The sequence below is a fragment of the Sus scrofa genome, chromosome 7 (genome assembly GCF_054392235.1).
Source record: "Sus scrofa isolate SSC_HxYL_T2T_F1_AM1 chromosome 7, Sscrofa_HxYL_maternal_Yorkshire_Landrace_v2.0, whole genome shotgun sequence".
Taxonomy (NCBI): Eukaryota; Metazoa; Chordata; class Mammalia; order Artiodactyla; family Suidae; genus Sus; species Sus scrofa.
The window spans coordinates 99,697,217-99,719,545 of NC_139389.1; the positions used below are offsets into that span (position 1 = coordinate 99,697,217).

General features: G+C 41.9%; 1 protein-coding gene and 1 pseudogene across 21 annotated transcripts in view; one reads left to right on the forward strand and one right to left on the reverse strand.

The window, feature by feature from the left end:
• PPP1R36 (protein phosphatase 1 regulatory subunit 36) overlaps nucleotides 1-22,329 on the forward strand; it is a 55,613-nt gene that overhangs the window by 27,073 nt on the left and 6,211 nt on the right. For 7 of the 21 annotated variants that reach the window (XM_001926455.6, XM_084969493.1, XM_084969496.1 and 4 more), the window contains 4 exons: nucleotides 8,550-8,592; nucleotides 8,918-9,096; nucleotides 9,183-9,374; nucleotides 9,881-10,231. In XM_001926455.6, coding sequence (XP_001926490.3) covers nucleotides 8,550-8,592; nucleotides 8,918-9,096; nucleotides 9,183-9,374; nucleotides 9,881-10,049 — 583 coding nt within the window. In that variant the 3' untranslated portion in view covers nucleotides 10,050-10,231. Of the gene's footprint in view, nucleotides 1-8,549; nucleotides 8,593-8,917; nucleotides 9,097-9,182; nucleotides 9,375-9,880; nucleotides 10,232-10,579; nucleotides 10,692-12,624; nucleotides 12,774-13,388; nucleotides 13,455-17,775; nucleotides 17,886-22,329 lie in introns of those variants that run through there. The other 14 variants (XR_014810959.1, XR_014810958.1, XR_014810971.1 and 11 more) reach the window with 5 other exon arrangements.
• Nucleotides 3,604-4,454, reverse strand: LOC102158260 (max-interacting protein 1 pseudogene; annotated as a pseudogene).

Below are 22,329 nucleotides of genomic sequence, written 5' to 3' on the forward strand. Positions count from 1 at the left end.
TTTTTTTTTTAACTGCTGTATATGGTTATCTTTATTTTCTTTTTCCCTACCCAGCCCTGTCTAAACAAAATAAAACAAGACTGAAATTAACAACCCATTAAAACCAGTAGTAAGTTATGAAAATCCTAAAGCTTTTTTTCTAAGTAATTAAGGGTAGTTAAACTATTTAAAGTAGACAAAGTCTAAAGAGCCAGGGTAAGGTTTCCAAGGCTTCCTGGAGTCAGGGAAGAACCCTGGAGTTTGAAATACAAAGGGAACAAACACATGACATCCAAGTGCACCCTTGAAATTTCACTTAAAATAACCTTTCTGAGGAGTTCCCGTCGTGGCTCAGTGGAAACAAATCTGACTAGCAACTATGAGGACACAGCTTCAATCCCTGGCCTTGCTCAGTGGGTTAAGGATCCATCACTGCAGTGAGCTGTGCTGCAGTTTGCAGATGCGGCTCAGATCTGGCATTGCTGTGGCTGTGGTATAGGCCAGAGGTTACAGCTCTGATTCAAGCCCTAGCCTGGGAAGCTCCACATGCCGTGGGTGCGGCCCTAAAAAGACAAAAAAAAAATTTTTTTTTCTGAAAATATTGACAGGAGCACCAATAGTACCTGCACAGTGGGATTGGGAGGAAGAAGAGAGACTGCCTATAGGAAAATGGAAACAAATCTTTACATAAAATTAGACAAGTGCCAAATTTAACTATGTTACCTATGATAGTGTGCCTATTATAGATGGTTAAAAGATGGTAAAAGGTAATGATTCTAAAAGAAAACAAAAACAGCATTGACCTTTTTTCTGCTTATCCCAGACCTCATTCATTTTGTGCACTCTAAAGAGTGAGCTGTTTTGTCATTATCAAGTGCCGCATCAAAATAGGTGATTTTTTTCACACGTGTTTTTCACTATAAAAGCCATCTGTTTTTTTTTTTTTTTTTTTTATGGACAAGCTTTAAAAAGATGTCGTTTTGGTTTGCAATGCATACAAACAGCTATCAAAATCTGAAATAAAAATGCTGCCGTGGCTCAGACCTTGGCCTGCTTATCTTCGTACACAAATCTTGTGGCTCACTCAGACACACAGAGGCATGTGGTGCTTTTTCCTTCTGGCCCCTCAATCCAAACTCAGGCCCTCTGTGGTAGAGGCAGTCATGCACATGGACTGCCCCATGCTGCCCAAGGGTCTAAGGGAGGCTGACTTGTTGAGCTGGTGGTTGGGTGCCCCTAGTGCTAACAATGCAGAATAAGGTTAGCTTGCCTAGCATGGAATCCAACAGAAAGTTGAGCTGCATGATGATCCCTTTTTAAAGGCTTCATGGGAGTCTCTCCTTTTGCAGAGCATGAAATGAGGGTTTTTTGGTTTTGTTTTGTTTTGTTTTTTATGTCCTCACAATTTGTTACATCTTATTGATTCTTCAATATAGGCATTACACCATTCTAGGTGATGTGATAAACAAGACATTATAGACCTTACATTGTAGCATGGAGAGAAATGGTTATTAATAATACAATTGTAGAACTATATTATTTAATTGTACAGTTGCATTATTTAATTATAATTACCATAAATTCTTTGATGGAGAGGAGATCAGAATCAGATGTAAGAAGACTTCAGCATTCCAAGAAGGCTGTCAAATGACCCCCTTCATGGTGGATTTTGCACTTATTTACTATGAGATATATTTCTTCTCCAGAGATTCCTTATTTGTGTATCAATTGTAGATTATTGGTTTGCAGTTATTCTGAAGTTTTGATATGAGTCTATATGTATATGAGATTGTTTTAAGTTGTTGTTCTCTTAATTACAAGTTCATCTCCAGTGTCCTGCATTTGTACCCACCTCTTCTCATGATTTCTGATTTTGGTGGTATAATTGTGCATGGATGATTTTGTATCTTTACTGTATATATACCTTTACTGTGAGCCTTGTCATTTGTGGAATTTTTGTTTCCTGTTGCTGTCTTTTCTTTTCCTAGAGAAGTTCCTTTAGTATTTGTTGTAAAGCTGGTTTAGTGTTGCTGAATTCTCTCAACTTTTGCTTATCTGTGAAGGTTTTGCTTTCTCCTTCAAATCTGAATGAGAGCCTTGCTGGGTAAAGTAATCTTGGTTGGAGGTTTTTTCCTCTCATCATGTTAAGTATATCATGCCACTCCCTTCTGGCCTGCAGAGTTTCTGTTGAAAAATCTGCTGATAACCTTATTGGGGTTCCCTTGTATGTTACTTGTTTCTTTTCCCTAGCTGCTTTCAAGATTTTCTCTTTGTCTTTAATTTTGGTAAGTTTGATTAATATGTGTCTTGGTGTATTCCTCCTTGGGTTTATTTTAATGGTACTCATTGTGCTTTGTGGATTTGAGTGAGTGGTTCCTTTCCCATGTTAGGGAAGTTTTTGGCTGTTATCTCTTGGAATATTTTTTCTGTCCCCTTCTCTCTTTCTCCCTCTGGCACCCCTATAATACAGATGTTGGTGCATTTAAAGTTGTCCCAGAGTTCTCTGAGACTATCTTCATTTGTTTTCAATCTTTTTTCTCTTTTCTGTTCTGCATCCATAATTTCCACTAATCTGTCCTCCACCTCGCTTATTCGTTCTTCTGCCTCCTGTATTCTGCTGTTAGCTGCTTCTAGTGAATTTTTTATTTGTTACTGTATTTTGCATCTCTTCTTGTTTAAGTTTTATATCTTGTATCTCTTTGGTCAGTGTTTCCTGTAAGTTATCCATCTTTGCCTCCAGTTTATTTCCAATGTCTTGCATCATCTTCAGCATCAACAGTCTAAAGTCTTTTTCCTGGAGGCTAAGAATCTCCTCCTCACTTAGCTGATTTTCTGGGGTTTTTCCTTTCTCCCTCATCTGAGTTATAGTTCTCTGTCTTTTCATTTTTATAGGTTTTTGGTGTGGTGACCTTTTTACAGATACTAGAGTTGTAGCTTCTCTTACTTCTGGTGTCTGCCCCCCTTGTGGCTGAAGTCAGTATGGGGGGCTTGCTGTAGGCTTCCTGATGGGAGGGGCTGATGCCTGCCCACTGGTAGGTGGGGCTGATTCTAATCCCTCTGGTGGGTGGGGCTTAGTCTCTGGATGGGATTAGAGGCAGCTGTGTGCCTGAGGGGTCTTTAGGTAGCTTGTTCACTGTTTTTTTTTGTTTGTTTGTTTGTTTGTTTTAAGAATTGATCATCTGCAGGCTTCATGATAAGCTGTCCCAGGCTGAGTTTTAATCCCTCTTTAGCTATCCAAGATTAATGCCTGATTATCTTGTCTTGTCATTACTATAGGTTTGATATTTGTTTTTTTGGACAAGAAATCTCAGGAAGGGTTCATAATTCCATCCCTAAATCTGTCTACTTAATCAATGTAGCATGAGCAAACCCGAAAAGAAAAAGAGGTTGGAGTCACCAAGGTCCTCTTTCAAATCAACTAAATCAAATCAAGAAAATTTCACACAAGTTTTTTGCTACCATTAGAAATTGTGGTTTTCAAATATGAATATTATGAATCTTTGTTCTGCTGGGGAGGCTCTGCCCCACTTTTGGCTAAGTATTTGCTTAAATAGAGGTCTTTTGACCCTTTTGTTAAGGTATAGTTTTGTTTAAAGAGGAGACTGCATCATGGGCCCAATTTAAGAGATTGGATTGAATTGGTGCAGTGACTATTTTGCCCCGCACTGTTATGTCATGCTGGGTTCTAGGAAGTGAACGAAACTTTGACCCTGGCACCGGAGTAACCCTTGTCACTTCCACTACTCTGCAGGCTGCTGTTGTCATCAGTGTCACTGATGATGGTGGTACTGATATTGTCCACTTCTCCATAGGAGAACTCTGTGCTTTCAACATCCACTTCAATCTCCTCTTGCGCTGAATCTGAATGATCTGAAGAAATAGTTGATCCAATGCTGTCCATTTGTATTTGTTCCATCTCCTGAGGACCCTGCAGCTGTTCCAGTGGTTGCTTTAAAAATCTCTGTCCTCATTCCAAGTTCTCTAGCTGGTTGTTGGCTCTTCCTCTCAACTTCTTCAAGTTGCTTGATGTGTGCTTTGGCTTTGTTGAGCAAACCAAGTGCTGTGGGCCTGGTGCGATCTGTTCTTAGTGGAATCAGAATTTTTAAGCCTTCTAAATGCAGGCAAAAATGAGCTTGTCGATTCTTTTCCAGCTTGTTGTGTGCAGACCTGTTGGCAGTGTTGGCGTTGCTACTCCCACTGCTGTGTTTCTGTGCTTGGCTCAACCTTTGTGGGGGCTTTGAATGCTGCAGGGGGCTCAGCGTGGGGCGGGGAACTTCGAGGCACAGCCACAGCCTGCCTCCTCCCGCCCCTTCCTCTGCTTACGCAAACTGTTAAGGGAACTCCTACTTGCAGGTAAGCAATGGCCTCAGTGTAGTAGTAGCTCTTTGCTGGAAGATGGGAGTCTCTTTGCCATTGTAGGCAATGTCATCTGCTTTTCTTTTTCCTGTTGGGTAGCAGTTTGGAGAAGAATCCATTTAGAGCTCACCACCCACGCCTTTCACGTAGCAAATTTTATCCAAGTCAAACAACTGAACAGGATTTTGAGGAAAACAGATCTCAGCATGTTTTTAAGCAGTAAGTTGTTCATTGGCCACGGGTGTTGATTGTGTCCTTGAATGAAATTGATATTCTTCTTCTGTTGTTTTCACCTAGGAGAAGATAAGGACAATGTTTTTGCCAGTATGATTAACTGTTTTTAACATATCATTATTTCATTTCTTCCCAATGCAAATAAGCTAATATTCTCATCAGAGCATTTTCATGTGCACTTCATGACTTTTCTTCCTAATAGATGCTTACTTAATATTGGACTAGAACACCTTATGCTCTTTATCTCTGGAGTTAAAGATTTCAGTAGAACCAGCAATTTGGGGGCTGTTAATTTAGTGCTTTCACGCTTCTTGAGAAGAAGGAGGACATGCCTTTCTATTCTAAATGCATCTCTGAAATCCTGATATTACAAAAGCTTTGGCAGAATTTTATGCACATGTTTAGTAAAAGCTCTCTGTGTTTTCCAGGATCAATAAGAAAACCTCCTCATGGCACAAGCCACAAGCCACAGAATTGGATGGGTTCTTTGGTTATGGCCAATTCTGGCTCCAAGCCTACCTCTCCTAGAATAGAGGTGGGGTTGGAGCCTCTGTTCTCAGAGCAGCTGTCATCTGATGGGTGACCTAAGTGGCTGGCAGTGGATGAGGATGGGGAGAAAGGGGTCTCTTTGAAGCTCAGGTGTTTAAATCATCTTTAAGCCCTTATTCCCGGCCCTCACTTCCAGCCGCGTGCCAGCCGCGTGCACCAAGGCCTCTTCCCCTCCCCCAAACACATTCCGTTGAAATTTCTCCTTTTCACAAAGCAGATCTTGACCATAAACCTGATTTCACCTAATGCAGCATGTGGCAAGAGGAAACAGTGTTTTTCTATTGCGACCTACACCACAGCTCACAGCAACGCCGGATCCTTAACCCACTGAGCAGGGCCAGAGATCGAACCTGTATCCTCATGGGTACTAGTTGGGTTCATTACTGCTGAAACACCATGGGAATTGCCTGGATTCCTGGAAATTTTTAAATTACATTCGTGGCTTGCATTATATTTCTATTGGATTGTGCTTTTCTCAACCCTGTTTTAATTTGTAGAGGATTCAGGTGGCTTAAATTATTTATACTTAGTACAATTTCTAAATTTATAGCCAATTTATAATTATTATGTATACGATGTAAAATTATAAAATATAGTTATTTTATATGTATAAAATTAAAAATGTAAACAGTTGTTTTTTTAAAAAAACCCTCAGAATCTATCAGAAAGAGATGAATTTGTAGATTTAAACTGTGAGGTTTCCAAATACAGTCATTCTCTGCCTCCGTTTCCTGAACTCATTTCAGTTTTATGTGCAGACCTAAATCGGAATATTTGGAAGAAACCCACTGCATTATGAACTTCATTTCTTTTTCCTTTTTTTTGCTTTTTAGGGCCTCACCCATGGCATATGAAAGTTCCCAGGTCGAATTGGACCTATGGCTGACAGCCTACACCACAGCCACAGCAACATGGGCTCCAAGCCAATCCTGCGACCTACACCACAGCTCACGGCAATGCCAGATCCTTAACCCACTGAGCAAGGCAAGGGATTGATCCTAAATCCTCATGGATACTAGTCAGGCTTTTTACCGCTGATCTGCAGTGTGAATGTCCCTGAACTTAATTTCTACAGTGTGGCTACACTGGTTTGCTCTGGGCTTTAAGAGAGAAAGAAGTCCCAGTTTTATGGCACTTTGAAGGAAAGGGGAGGAGGTTCATGGTGTCTTCTTTCCTACTGTTTAAAAAAAGACGAGGCGTTCCCTTGTGGCACAGTGAGTTAAAAGATCCAACATTGTCACTGTAGCAGCTTGGGTTGCTGCTGCGGTGTGGGTTCGATTCCTGGCCTGGGAACTTCCGCATAACTCAGGTGTGCCCCCTCCCCCAAAAAAAGAAGAAGAAGAAAAAGAATGAAAGGAAAGGAGAGAAAGTGTGTGTTTCCTGGACAATCTCTCTCATTTCAGAACCTTGCTAAGATGGTGCTGATTTGGGTTGTGCAATCATAAGCGCCGCTCTAATCCTTCTCCTGGGACGCACGCTGACTCAGTGTTCCAAAACCAGAGTTTGGTTGGTCTCCGCTTCAGCTTGACAGGTGTGCATGGTCTCTGGTTTCAGCTGGCAGAGGCCATGGGAGGGCGAGAACACCACAGAAGCACTCCTGTCAGGTGGAGACTTCAGATGGCACAGAAGGACGCCAAGGCTTCTCCTGAAAAGTTTCTGCTAGGCACTGTTGTTTCATATTTTTACTTGAAAAACTTTTTTGGGGTTTTTTTTTGTTTTGTCTTTTTAGGGCTGCACCCGTGCATGTGGAAGTTCCCAGGCTAGGGGTCCAATCAGAGCTGCAGCCGCCAGCCTACACCACAGCCACAGCAACGGAGATCCAGGCTGCATCTGTGACCCCTACACCACAGCTAAAGGCAGTGCCAGATCCTTTAACCCACTGAGCAAGGCCAGAGATCGAACCTGCGTCCTTATGGGTACTATTTGGGTTCATTACCACTGAGCCACAACAGGAACGCCTACTTGCAAAACGTATTAAAGAAAAAGCTTATTTTCCTGGCATTTGGTTACAAGGACAAATGTAAATGTAAAGGGCTTAGCACAGTATTTGGCGCAGAGTCCAATTAGTGTTCCCTGTAATTACTGTTGCCTTAATTCTTTGTTGAAGACTTGCATGAGAGGAAATGAAGCATCTGTAGGAGGGGAGAGACCAACCCCAGTAAAAGTGAACCACCTCTTCAGAGGTCCCCCCACATGGAGGGCTAGGTTGGGCCCATGCAGTCCCCGTGAGAAGGCTGGAGGTCCTAAGAAGTCTGGGTCACCATCCCTAGATCATGGGAGTTCAGAATGTTTCAGGGGATCCTGCTACCAGGGCCAATCCTAGGCATTAGTTGCTCCAAGGAAGCCCAAGCAGAAGCAGAAGCAGACCTGTGGTCTACTTCTCAGAGTGTCCTGGGTCAGGCCTTGGCTCCCATGTCTGGTCAAGTGACTACAGGTGCACAGTGCCCTTGGTCAGCTCTCAAGTCCTCCCCCTGCCATGCCTGCTTTGCCAAGGCTGGGAATCAATCAGAATGGCCTGTGCTCTGAAGGCAGAGGGAGGCCAAGTTTAGTAAGTGTCCATACCTGTATCTTTAACACGAATTTTTGTTGCAAGGCCTCCTAGGTATTTTGCTTCCCTTTAAGAGACAAGGTTCGGTCTACATACCTCATCCAGAAGGAAGAGCACATTTTTCTTCCCAGCCAATTGATTACATGGCATAGATAGACCTTTGTCTGTTTTATTTCTCATTTTTTGGCACTCAGTAGCCGTCAACATTGTTTAAGATTTTTTTCCTCTTTTCTTCATTTTTAGCTTAGCCTGGAGTTCTTTATTTCTATACTTACTAATACCTTACTTCCTTACCACCTTTCCACTCTCCTTGCCTCCCTAACACATCACTAGAAACATTTGGAAGAATATATTTCCCCGCTGGCTTTTTTTTTTTTTCTTGCTTTTTTTGCTTTTTAGGGCCACACCCACGGCACATGGAGGTTCCCAGCCTAGGGGTCTAATCGGAGCTACACCCGCCAGCTACGCCACAGCCACAACGATGCCAGATCAAAGCCACATCTGCGACTTACACCACAGCTCATGGCAACGCCAGATCCTTAACCCACTGAGCAAGGCCAGGGATCAAACCCAAAACCTCATGGTTCCTAGTCAGCTTCATTTCTGAGGCGCCACGACGGGAACTCCCCGGCTGGCTTGTTTATCCTGAATTTAAATTGATTAACTTTTGACCAAACACTAGGGGTTTTGATCTGGGTAACCCAAGAGGTTGAAGAAAAAGACATTGACACTCATTATCAATGCCTTTTGATAGCATTTATGTGATTAGTCATGGGACCACAGATAACGATCTGCAAAGGGGCCTTTAAAGATAAGGGTTACCTAGATCACTGAGATATTGAGCTTCCCCTTCAACCCATGGTTGTGATTTGTTATATTTCAGGGAGAAAATATCAGATACACAGAAAGACTGGAAATTCTTTGAGGTGAGTCACCTACACCCGGGGATGCTGCTCTTTGACACGAACTGTGAAGTATGAAATAACCCATAGCCATTTGTCAGGCACTTATATTTAGTACATATCCTTTCTAAAAGGGATGCTCGTTAGCTGTGTGTCTCTTCTTAAATTTTCAGTCTGTTTTTCTTCCTGCAAAGGTGAGTACACGTATCATTTTCTGCAGCCTTTCAGGTATGTTGAGACCTCAGGTCACCTGCATCAGCATCTCCTTAGTGGTGTTATGGGGACAGACAGGTGGGAGTTTTTCATAGCATAGCTGTGGGTTGTGATCCTCGTCTGTTTTCTGTCGCAGTCCTTTTATACCTTCTGTACGTACGTAGCCTGGATTGTCTTCCGACGTCAGCACTTCACAGAGATCGAGGAAGAAATAGGGAGGCTCTTTCGTTCCAGCATGTTCAACATTCCTCGAAGGAAACGTGAGGATGAAGCATCCGGAGGGGAGAAGAAACGCATGACTTTTGTACAGTTCAGGTGTGACCTTTTGACTTTCCTAAGCTCAAGGACATTTCTAGAAAACAGGATGATGTCACCTAATTGTCACCCTCCCCTCCTCCCAGGAGAATGATGGCAAGACGCCCAGCGATTAAAAAAGCCATCAACATGCGCTCTCCAGTTGTGTCCACTCTGCTGCCCTCTCTCAGAGAGAAAGCTCAGAATGTCTCTGAGAAAAAGTACCGTCACGTAGGCATCAAATTCCCAGCTAAGACGCAAGAGCACAAGGAAAACCTGGACTCTATGTACATGCCAGTGTAAGTGGCCCCAGGAGAGAGAAAGCAGAGACCAGGTGTCCCTTCCTAGGTGGGGCCCGGGAGGGCCAGGGGCTCAGACACTGCATCTCTGCCAGAAAGTTGAACAAAGGTGGAAGTGCTGTCTTCTTCCCCACCCCCTACTCCTCTCCTCTTGTTTCCTTTCCAGATCAGCTCTTGGTATACCTGTCTAGACTAGAAAAAATTGGAAAGTTGTGCTAGACTTCCAGTAGTTCTCATCTGGTAATGTGAGCAGCAGACTTTCTAAGAGTGAGGTTTTCCCGTTAGAAGAATCATCTTTGGGAAATGTGGGTGAAGTTTTTGGACTCATATTTAAGACCACAGTGGTGGTTCATGGAAACTGGGAAAGCTTAAAAAAACAAAATGAAACAAAACCGGTGTATGTGTGTGTGTGTGTCTTAGCTTTGTACACACCTGCACAAGCACAACCGTACACCTTAGTTTTGGCCTCAGCAAACCTTCAAATGTCCCAATAATTCTTTTTACAGAGTTGGCATCTTGGGGGAGCCTCGGTGTCAGTTCAACCCCCATACACTGATCCCCCTCAATCCAGAAGAAAACATGAAGTCGGCTGGGAGACCTTCTTCCCTGTTAGAAAGAAAGAACGTGCGGATTCAGGATACACTGGATTTAGTCATGAGAAAACTGTCTTCTTAAACCACATCCCCTAAATAATCTGGTACATTCCATTTCTATAATTAAGCTCCTGTATTTGAAGTAAACTACTTTGACTTAATCACTTTGTATAGGACTAGTGTTTATTATTAAACTTTAAAAATTGTTCAAGTTATTTTGTCACAAGTTCAGCAACAGACGATTAAAGAATTCCAGAAAGCTTTTGAATGGCTCATTTTCCTATATTTAATAGTTTTCTTTGTTATTTACTTACTTCCTTGGCTTTTATGTGACCCTTTAGAGTAATGTATTAGGACATCTAGCTAGTGATCTAAGTTGACTAGTGAAGAAACATTCTGTTTATTCATTTCTAAGTTCCTTTAGTTTTATGAGAGACTGTCTTTGGTACATTTGAAGACAAATTTTCATAAAAAGGCAAATTAAAATATTTTTAACATCTCTTTCCATGGCTATATTATTATCAGCATTGGGATATAAAGTACGTATGATTCATTTCAAAGCCTTTTTTGCATATATATGTCATTTATTTTTTTCATCTATTCACTTAACAGCAAATACATTTCAAGCCCCTGGTCTATCCAAAGTCTTGTGCTGGGTTATATAAGGAAAATAGATTATCAAGATGGAGCCCACATCCTCTAGTCTGCGTAGGAGAGAAGAGAGGTAAAACACATGACTGGGGAGTTCCCGTTGTGGCCCACTGGTGACAAACCCAACTGGTAATCATGAGGACACGGGTTCAATCCCTGGCCTCACTCAGTGAGTTAAGGATCTGGCGTTGCTGTGAGCTGTGGTGTAGGTCACAGACATGGCTCAGATCCTGCATTGCTCTGGCTGTGGTGTAGGCTGGCAGCTGCAGCTCCGATTGGACACCTAGCCTAGGAACTTCCGTATGCCGCAGGTGTGGCCCTAAAAAGCAAAAAACACCCAACCAAACAAAAACCCAAAAAACAGCAACAAAAACCACATGACTGCCAACAATACAACTTTGAACATGGTAGAGGCCATTAAAGAGGTCGACCCAAGTGCCCTCTGAGGACAGATCAGCAGGAGTGTTCAGATTTGAATCTGGCCTTTGCAGGACTGGTGGCACTAAAGGACCTACAGTCAGAGGAGGACCATGTGCAAAGGCACAAAGATGACAGGGCATACCCTGTGACTGAGGAAGGCAAGGGCACAGGCGTGCAAAGGGGAGCGGAAGAGCAGGCTGCAAGTTCAGCCGCACCCGGCACACCCTGCCAGGGAGTGAGTTATATGTTATTTGGGGGGCAGTGAAGATTAGGACCTGATGAAACCACTTCACTGGCTGCTGATTATATAATATTATCATTGAAAAAGTTCAGGAGTTCCCTGGTGGCCTAGTGGTTAAGGATATGGCATGTGGCATTGTCACTGCTGTGGCTTGGATTTGGTCCCTGGCCTGGGAATTTCTGCATGCCTTGGGTACTGCAAAAACAAACAAACAACAAAACCCAACACTTCCTATAGGAGTGTTTTCCTATAGGAGTTTCACCAACTGAAACAACTGGCCTGAATTTACTGTTCTGTGGCCACAGGTTTATCTTCAAACTTTGGAAATCCTCTTTTTAGCATTTAGCTGAAAGTTTATTTCACAGAAAAAACTAGATGCTTTTTCCCAGATTTAATATCAAGAGCAGAGGATTCCCTATGGATCATGTGGGGCAGCTTCTGTGCAGCATGGCCCTGTCTTGTCTTTGATTCTTTATTATCCAGATCAATTCCTGTTACACCTATTAAAACTGCAGTGTTGTTCTTGTTTTAAAATCAGACCCCTGGACTATGAACTAACCCTTTTTTATTTAACTGTAGAGCACAGGGAACTACATTGAATATCTTGTAATAAACAAATAATAATGGAAACAAATATGAAAAACTATATATATATGGAAACAAATATGAAAACTGTATATAGTTATATGTATATATACACACACATATATAAATGAATCACTTTGCTATACACGAGAAACTAACACATTGTAAATCTACTACAATAAAAAATTTGAAATGCTTATTCAAAGAATGTGATTCATGAATAACTCAATACATTAATTGCCTTTAAGAAGAACAGTTGTGTTAACATATATTTAAAAACTGAGTTTATATTGTATGATGTTCTGTTCTTATCACTTAAAACACTGCTAGATAAAACCTCTACTCATTCTATTGTTGATTCTACAAATAATTATTTACACCCTCTATGTGTGAAATGTCTTGGTAGGAGCTAGGTGTTCAAAGATTTTAAGACAAGAGATGAACTAACCCTTGTTGAACTTTTTATTTGCATAGAGAATTTGGTTATAATGTGCTCTGTCACAAATTTTTACCTAGAACATGTTAACATGGTTTTGTTTGGTTTTGTTTTTTTTGTTTTTGTTTTTAGTATCAAAAACAAACAAACAAACAAAGCCCTAGGAATGGTGAGACTTCCATAACTATCTTTGCTAGGGCACTGGACTTTTTTTTTCCTGCCTCCTTTCTGACCTGTGAGGGTCGGTGTACTTCATTTATTAAATCCTTTAATTCTTTATTCTTTATTTTGTTTTACAATTACTATACCCTGACTATGTGCTAGGCACCATGTTTGGTACTGGATATTCCATATGGAAGAAACATAGCCAGCTCTGACCTGAAACTGACAGACTTGGGGAAGACATACAGGAAATGAATGCAGAAAATGAACTCATGGCAATGGTGAGGAATGCTGCAAACGAGAAGAGAATGGTATGCATGTGTATAGCCAGGGACTTGCTGATGTGGGGGGATTTCTGGGAAAAAGGAAGTCACCCCTGAGGAAGTGCCATTTAAATCGGAGACTTGATGACACCTAGGAGTTAGAGGGATAGAATCAAGGAGGAGAATGTTCCTGACTGTGTTATCTATTGCTGTGTAGCAAATCACCCCCAAAACATGGTGGCTTAAAACAGTATTATTACTATCTTACAGTTTTTGAGGGTCAGGCATTTGGGCATAGTTTAGCTGAATCCTCTGACTCACAGTCTCTCAGAAGGTTTCAGTCAAGGTGTCAACCAGGGCTGAGATCATCTAGTGGCCCAACTGGGGTGGATCTGTTTCCAGTATGACTCAAGTGGTGTCGGCAGGATTGAGTTCCTCGCAGGCTGTTGGATGGAGGCTTCAGCTCTTCATAAGCTATTGGCACAAGGCCTTTCTCAGTTCGTTGCCATGTGAACCTTTCCAGCAGTAGCTTACGGCAAGCAGTTGGCTTCATTAGAGTGAACAAATAAGAGAGCAAGAGAGTGCAAGCAAGGCAGAAGTTAGTCACTTACAACCTGCTGTTGGAAGTGATAGTCCATCACTTATGCTCTTCTCTTTCACTAGAAGCAAGTCACAAGATCCAGCCCACTCACAAGGGGCGGGGACCACCAAGGCCATGAACACCAGGAGGTAAGGATCATTGGGGGCCCTCTTAAAATACAGCCTGCCGCTCTGGCAAAGGAAACATGAAAGTCTTGAGACCGGAAGTAGAGCTCTTTCAAGTTGCTGAGATGAGGCTTTTGAAGTTGTAGAGAGGAAGGGTAGAATGATGAGATGTGGCTGGAGAATAGGTAAGAGCCCCATCATGGAAGTTTCTACAAGTGTATTAAGGATGCAATCCATGTGGGTTGTTGCAATGTGATGGTGCAGTTTTTGCATTGTGCAAAGGCACTGTTGAAGGAGGTGGATGGGGGCTGGTATCCAAATACATATCTTTAACTGGTTCTGGATCTTGCCAGTCCCTTTTTGAAATTCACAAAGCAGCAGCCATGAATGGGTACCCTTTAATAGTTTTTAAGCAGGTGCATTGTTAAAGCTTACCAAGGGGGTTTTGTAATTCAAAATATTCAGCAAGTTAGATAATGAAAAGCTAAGAGACAGGCTGGGAGAAAATATTTGCAAAACACATATCTGATGGAGGACCTGTATGTAAAAATCTACGAAGAACACTTCAAATGCAACAACAAGAAAACAAAGAGTCCAATGAAAAAATGGGCAAAAGATACGAACAGACACCTTATCAAAGAAAATATACATGTGGCAAGTAAGCATGTGAAGAGTTGCTCTACCTTATTTGTCATTAGGGAATGGAAGTTTAAAAAGCTGTGAGATACGACTGGACACTTATTAGAAAGGCTAAACAGTACAAAATGCAGGTGAGGGTTCAGAATAAGAACTGTTATTCATTGCTGGTGGGAATCAAAATGATACAGCCACTTTAGAAGATAGTTTGAAGTTTCTTACTTTAATTTTCTTACAATTCATATGAAAATGTAGTAGCCAGATAGCCAAAACAAACTTGGAAAGAAAAAGAAAGTTGGAGGGCTAACTCATTCTTATTTCAAACTTACTATAAAGCTACATAAATCAAGGCTGTTTGGTATTGGCAAAATAATAGATATTTAGATCAATGGAATAGAACTGAGAGTCCAGAAACAAACCTGTGCGTTTACGGCTAATTGATTTTTGAAAAGGGTGCCAGGACAACTCAGTGGGGAAAGAATAGTCTTTTCAACAAATGGTGCTGGGACAACTGGCTATTCCCACACAAAAGAATGAAGTTGAATCTCTGCCTTATACCATGTACACAATTTAATTCAAATGGGCCATAAACCTAAATGTAAGGATGAAATCTAGAAAACTCTTAAAATGGAGGAGTTATGTTCATGATCTCGGGCTAGGTCATAGTTTCTTAAATATGAACGATACCAAAAATACAAGCAACCGAAGGAAATTTTGGTAATTGGACTTCATCAAAATTAACTTTTGTGCTTCAAAGAAGACAATCAAGAAAATAAGGATATAGAGTTCCTGCTGAAACACAGGGGGTTAAGGATCTGGCATTGCTGCAGCTGTGGCCTAGGTAGCAGCTGCGGTTCAGATTTGATCCCTAGCCTGGGAACTTCTGTATGCTGTGGGTAAGGCAAAAAAAAAAAAAAAAAAAAAAAAAAAAAAGGAGAGAGAGAGAGGGAAAGAAAATGAAGGTGATGACCTTACTCTGTAAATATACTTAAAAAATGGAATTGTATGGCATGTGATTTATATATCAACATGCTGTGATAAAGAAAAAAGGAAAATATGATCCACAGAAAAGGAGGAAATATTTATAAATCCTTACGTGATAGGATTAGTATTACTACTATTTAAAGGCTTAGTATTCAGAATACATAATGAGCTCTTGACAATTTCACAGTAAAAAATAATCCAATTTAAAAATGGCTAGATAGACATTACTCTAAAGAAGATATACAAATGGCTAATAAACACATGGAAAAACATTCAACATCATTAGTCGTTAGGGAAATGGAAAACAAACTGACATGGAAATCCCACTTCATACCTGCTAGGATGGGTGTCAGCAAAAAGAAAAAAACTAATGTTGATGAGGATGTGGAGAAATCAGAACCTCCCCAGCATTCCTGATGGGAATTAAAATGAGGCAGCTGCTTCGGAAAACTGTTTGTCAGTGCCTCAAAAAGTTAAGCATAGAGTTACCATATGACCTAGCAATTCCACTCTTAAATATATACCCAAGAGAATTTAAAACATATGTTTAATACAAAAACTTGTATACAAATGTTCCAAGAAGCATCATTCATAATAGCCGAAAAAGTGGAACAAACTAAATGACCAACATTGTTGAGTGGATAAACAAAAATGTGGTATATCCATGCAATGGAATGTTATACAGCCATAAAAAGGAATGGCGTACTGCTTCATGCTACAAGGTGAATGGAGCTTGAAAACATCATGCTAAGTGAAAGAAGCCAGAGGCAAAAGGCCCCATGTTCTATGATTCTAATGATATATGTCTAGAATAAGGAATTCCATAACGACAAGGTAGATTAGTGGTTGTCAGATATTAAGGGGAAGAGAGAATGGGGAGTAACTGCTAACAAGTACAGGATTTCTTTTTGGGGTGATGAGAATGTCCTGGAATTAGATGTTCTAATGGTTATACAACTTTGTCAATAGACTATCACTGAATTGTATACTTTTAAAAAGTGAGTTCAGAGTTCTCGTTGTGGTGCAGCAGAAACAAATCTGACTAGGAACCATGAGGTTGTGGGTTCGATCCCTGGCCTCTCTCAGTGGGTTAAGGATCCAGTGATGCCGTGAGCTGTGGTGTAGGTCACATACATGACTCAGATCTGGCGTTGCTGTGGCTTTGGTGTAGGCTGGCAGCTGTAGTTCCGATTGGACCCTTAGCTGGGGAACCCCCATATGCTGTGGGTGCAGCCCTAAAAAGACAAAAGACAAAAAAAAAAAAAGTGAGTTTAATGGTATGTGTATCTTAATTAAAAACAAAATAAGGGAAGTCTGAGAAATTGCCACATGACCACAAAAGCTTACAGCATTCTGGATAGGATTCTGAAACAGAAAAAGGTTAATATGTAGAAACTAAGGAAATCCTAATAAAGCATGAATTATAGTTAATAATAATGTATCAATATTAGTTCCTTAATTGTGGCAAATGTACCTTACTAAGATGTTAATAATCAGAGAAACTTGGAGTTCCTGTCGTGGCACAGAGAAAACGAATCCTACTAGGAACCACAAGGTTGTGGGTTTGACCCCTGGCCTCGCTCAATGGGTTAGGGATCTGGCATTGCTGTGAGCTGTGATGTAGGTTGCAGATGTGGCTTGGATCCTGTGTTGCTCCGATTTGACCCCTAGCCTGGGAACCTCCATGTGCTGTTGGTGCGGCACTAAAAAGCAAAAAAAAAGTAATAATAATCAGGGAAACAATGTGGGGGATATAGGAATTCTCCATCATCTCTGCAGTTTTTCTTTAAAACTGTTATAAAATAAAAAGCTGATTTTTTTAAATGCTCAGAAATGGAGTTCCCATCGTGGTTCAGTGGATTCAGAACCTGACTAATATCCATTAAGGACACGGGTTTGATCCCTGGCCTCACTCAGTAGGTTAAGGATCCAGCATTGCTGTGAGCTGTGGTGTAGGTTGCAGACGAGGCTCAAATCTGATATTGCTGTGGCTGTGGTGTAGGCTGGCAGCTGCAGCACCAATACAACCCCTAGCCTGGGAACTTCCATATGTTGAAGGTGTGGCCCTAAGAAGGAAAAAAAAGAAAAAGTTCAGCAGATACTTAGGTGGCACCTGATACGCGGTCGCAGAACTGAACACCAAGTAGCCTTTATTCAGGTTGCCCTCTGGGCAAAAGCAGAAGCATAAGATAAGCACATGCTCACAAAGGAGGCTAGAAGTCAGAAATCAAGAAACACACTGCAGGAGTTCCCGTCATGGCGCAGTGGTTAATGAATCCGACTAGGAATCATGAGGTTGCGGGTTCGATCCCTGGCCTTGCTCAGTGGGTTAAGGATCTGGCGTTGCCATGAGCTGTGGTGTAGGTCACAGATGTGGCTCGAATCCCGCATTGCTGTGGCTGTGGTGTAGGCTGGCGGCTACAGCTCTGATTCGACCTCTAGCCTGGGAACCTCCATGTGCTGCGGGTGCAGCCCTGAAAAAAAAAGGATGAAAAAAATAAATAAATAAAAATAAAGAACAATTGGGTGGATTTTTAGAGCTGGAAACTTTTTTTCCATTTAGTTCTCACGGCCAACCAAGAAGGATGGTGGTTACAAGTGCTGGCTTTTCGAGCAGGGACTCTGAAGAGCAGAGCTGTTGTTACAAGTCTAGAATTATCAGTTTGTCTTACTAAACCATTGCTTTGTGAATTCAAAAATATTGTTTGGGTACCTGTTGCGGTAGGTCCTGAGAATGCATCCCACAGCAAAGCAGACATGGATTATGCCCCTCTACTCGGCTGGAGTCCTGCCTGGCAGAGAATGACCTGCGAGGGAGTCAGCAGGGACCAGACGGTTTGTGCTCTGGGGGTTGTGGCAAGGTGTTGGGATTTCCTCTAATTGAGATGGGAATCAGATGGAGGATTTTAGGTAAAGGAGTCATCTTATCCAATTCGGTTTGAAAGGAATGTTCTGACCACTGTGTGGCGGTGGAGAATGGAGGCTGGAAAGCTCGTTGGAGGCTACAGAGAAGGCCCAGGAGAGGGAAGATGGTGACTTGCCTAAGGATGGATTCCTGATAAGGTAGAGTGGATAGGATTTGCTGCTGGATTGGACATTGGGCGTGAGGAAAGAGAAAGTGAGGAAACTTCAATTTTTTGACCTGAGCTATTGGGTGTTTGTTATTTCCACAGGGGAGAGTGGATGAGGAACAGATTGAGGGAGAAAATCTTGAGTTTTGTTTAGGAATCTTAAGTTTGAGATGTTAATTAGTCATCCATGCAGAGATGAGTTGGCCTTTGTATATAGAGATCAGAGGTTCCGGGGAGAGATCAGAGCTGGAAATACAGATATGGAAGTAACTGGCTGTGGGCCTGGATAAGATTAACTAAGGAGAGGAGTTCTCTTGTGGTGCAGCAGGTTAAGGATCCCGTGATGTCACTGCAGCAGCTGGGGTGGCTGTGGTGGCTCAGGTTTGATCTCTGGCCTGGGAATTTCCACATGCCGTGAGTGTGGCCGAAGAGGGGACGGATTACTTCAGGAGGATGAAGCTAGAGAAGACAAAGGGCCAGCTTAGGTCATTCTCCAGGTTAGAGGGGGTGGAGGAGGAGCAAGCAACATGCAGCAAACCCCTCACGTGTTCCAAGTACTCAACTCAGCTTCAGAAGTGCTGCCAGCCAGTGAGGTCAGAGGAAAAGTAGGAGACTGAGAAATCATGGAGGACCAGAGGAAAAAGTGTGACATGAAGTGGGGAGTGGGCAGCTGGGTAGAAATGCTGCAGAGAGAACTAGTGAGATGACAGCAGAGAGGTGACATCAGATCTGGGGACATAGAGGACAGCTGTGCAGACTTTGAGGTGTGGAGCCCCCTTAAAATGGGTTGAGTAAAGGCAGGTGATATTGAGACTATGGGCAATGAGGAGTTCCCATCATGGCTCAGTGGTATTGAACCTAACTAGTATCCATGAGGACTCGGGTTTGATCCCTGGCCTCGCTCTGTGGATTAAGGATCCAGTGTTGCCATGAGCTGTGGTGTAGGTCACAGAGGCGGCTCCTCGGGTGTGACCCTAAAAAGACAAAAAAAAAAAAAAACCCAAAACCCAAAAAAGACTATGGGCAATGCAAGGTTTGCTGTGAGGCAGAGGAAAGAAATAGAGCAGGGAAAGAGTAACTTGATCCCCATGCTGTACAGCAGGAAAAAAATAAAATAATTTAAAAAAAAAAGAAATGGAGCAGGAAGTAGGGGGAGAGGTAGGGTCAAGGGGTGGAGTTTTATTTTTGGGTTATCTTGCTTTTGGCTTTTGGAGATAGGAGATACTAAAATGTGTCTATATGCTGACACAGATAATCGAGTAGAAGCAGAGAATATTTATAGGAGCTGAGACTTTTCGGGTTGGGATGGGAAGCAAAGGTTGGGTTTTGCCTTTAATGGGAAGAGGCATCTGCAGTCACAGGAGGGAAAGCAGAGGGTGTGATACTCTTTCCCCAAGTTCTTTTAAGTCTCTTAGATGCCCAGAGGTCCCTTCTGTGTACATTCCTCTGCATTTTCAGTTGAAGAATTACAGATAGCAAAAATCTTAGCCAAAGAAGTACATTCATAATGGTGGACTTTCTGACATTCTTTAGGAAATACCTGAGCTGTGAAGTATCTTTTTGGTTTCCCTGAAGCCACATTTTTTGGGTGATCCCCTAGTCCACTTATGTATAAGACTGGCTGTGAAAGTTGTATCATTTTTTTCTTCTAGGATCCCTTAACCATATCATGGATTATCAAACATTAAAATTAACAGCATCTGAGCTCTAAGTCAGCTTTGACTCTGTAGATCTTAATTTGTACCCTATTAGTTCTATTTTAAAATTAAGTTAATTTATCTTCTAGAATTGACTGCCAGGGGAAAAACTGTCTCTCCTAAAATTTTTCTGTGATTACTTTCATCACAGAACAAGAGTGTATGACTTATCATGGTTTCCTCTTTATCTTTTGCTGCAAGGAAGCACAGAAATAAAGTTACTGCTTAACCATAAGAACTTAGAGTTTTAGTCTCTCTGACTTTTTCTTTTTCTTTTTTTCCTTTTTTTGGCGGGGGGGGGGGGCTGTGCCCATGGCATGCAGAAGTTCGTGGGCCAGGGATGGGATCCCAATCCTTAATCCACTAGGCCACCAGGGAACTCCAGATTTTAATTTTCTATCTTCACAACTTCGTGTTGCTTATATCTTTTCTTTTGTTTCTTTTTAAAAATTAAACTTTAAAATTTGGAAATAGCGGCAGATTTACATTAATTTGTAAGAAATAATACGGAAGGATCCTGTGAACCCTTTACCTGGTTTTCTCAGTGGTAACATCTTACACAAATACAATTTCACAACCAGGATATTGATATTGATCCAGTCAAGTTACGAAACATTCCATTGCTACAAGGACCCCTCACGTTGCCTGTTTATAGCCACATATTTTTCCCTGCCCCCACCCTCTCCTTAACCCCTGGCAACCACTAATCTATGCCCCATTTCTATAGTGGTGTCATTTCAAGAGTATTACATACATGGCATTGCATAGAACGTAACTTTTTGGCATTGGTTGTTTTCACTCAACATCATTTTCTGGAAATTCATCCAGATCGTTGCATGTATCAATAGTTTCTTCTTTTTTTTATTGCTGAGTTGTGTTCTGTGTGGTGGATATGCCACAGCTGTTTAATTTGTCCTTCAAATGACATATGGGTTGTTTCCAGATTGGGGCTCTTAAAAACAAAGCTGCTGTAAACATTCATGGACAGGTGTTTTTGTGTGAACATAAGTTTTTATTTCTCTGAGCTTATACCTTTTATTGTTAACTCTACTAGGTCTTTTTTCTGTGAATAAATAGTATGGACTCATAAATAAACAAGGACCCCATCTACTATTTTGTTATTATCCTTTGTCTTTCAGTTCCTCTCAGTGGCCTGGAAAAAAGCAGTTACATAGTAGGTTGTTTGCAGGTCCAGTGGAAACTGAATTCTTACACATGTTCTCAACTCCGTGCTTTTATGTGGCTGCTATGAAAACCACTGCAGATCTTAAGACAGAGTTTATTTTTGCTTCTTCTCTCTAGCATCTCAGTTGATATAAGCCATGTTTGGTTTTGAGTTGCTTGCTTAGGAAAGGCTCAGAGGTGTGCTGGGGTATTCTTTCATGCTAAAACAAAAGTCCTGAAACAGATGTAAGTACAGTTGACTCACAGATTCAGTTCATGGCATTATGGCATCATGGCTTTATGCAAATCTCTGCTAGAAAGAATGCTCAATTTAGAGGAAGAGATAGAACGAATCTACCATGAAACCCGAGCCATGTGTTTCTGTTGAAGCCACATCTGACCAATCATTGTGGAGAAATGGAGGATGAGAAAGCGTGTGTACCTGTTCATTTGTGAGTTTCTAAAGTTCACAAACAGCCAGTTACAGCTCTCACTCTCTTCCTGTATTAGTTTAACAGGTAGCAATTAAATTCTATTTGCTCATTTATTTTATTCACCATGCTATTCACTCTGTGCCAGGACTGAGGTGACAGCTCAAAATTAGGAGATTAATAAGATGCTGTTCCTGCGCTCAAGGGGCTTACTGTCCAGTGAGAGGGTAAGACGATGTCTAAACAGTCACACAATGGAGTTCTCTTGTGGCACATCAGGTTAAGGATCCGGTGCTGTCACTGCTGTGGCTTGGGTTCGATCCCTGGCCTGGGAACTTCCACATGCTGCAGGCATGGCAAAAAAAAAACAACAAAAAACAAAACAAAAAAACCCAGTCCCAAGATGATGCACTCAGTGTTCTTCCAAAGTCTGCAAGTGGCAGTGGTGCCAGCAGCAGCCTCCAGCAACCAGGGGTGGTGGCAACAGGGGGCTCACTGCATTGGTCGAACAGTGTGGCCTTGCCTATGGTGATGGCTGGATGTCCACTGTCCTTTAATTCTAGTGTGTTTTCCAAAACTTCCTGGTGAGTCTACCCAGTATGCTTCCAGGATATTCTCTTTCTACTTAAATCAGCCAGTGTTGACGGATAGGCTGCTAATTTCAGGTTATTAGGAATCCCTCCAGGATTGTTTCATGAGTGGAAAGGCAGGCCTAAGCCTCATCCAGTTGTGAAAATGATGAAATATTTTCATGTGAGCCCTTGAGGCCTCAGACTCCCGGGTCCCTCCCCTGCGACCCTCCTTCTTCCCTATAATCCATCATCTCATGGGGTTACACTGGACACAGATGCTCTGGTGCTACAGGTGGCCTTCTTTCTCATGGACAGGGACTTCTGGCTGTGCATCTAAATGTACA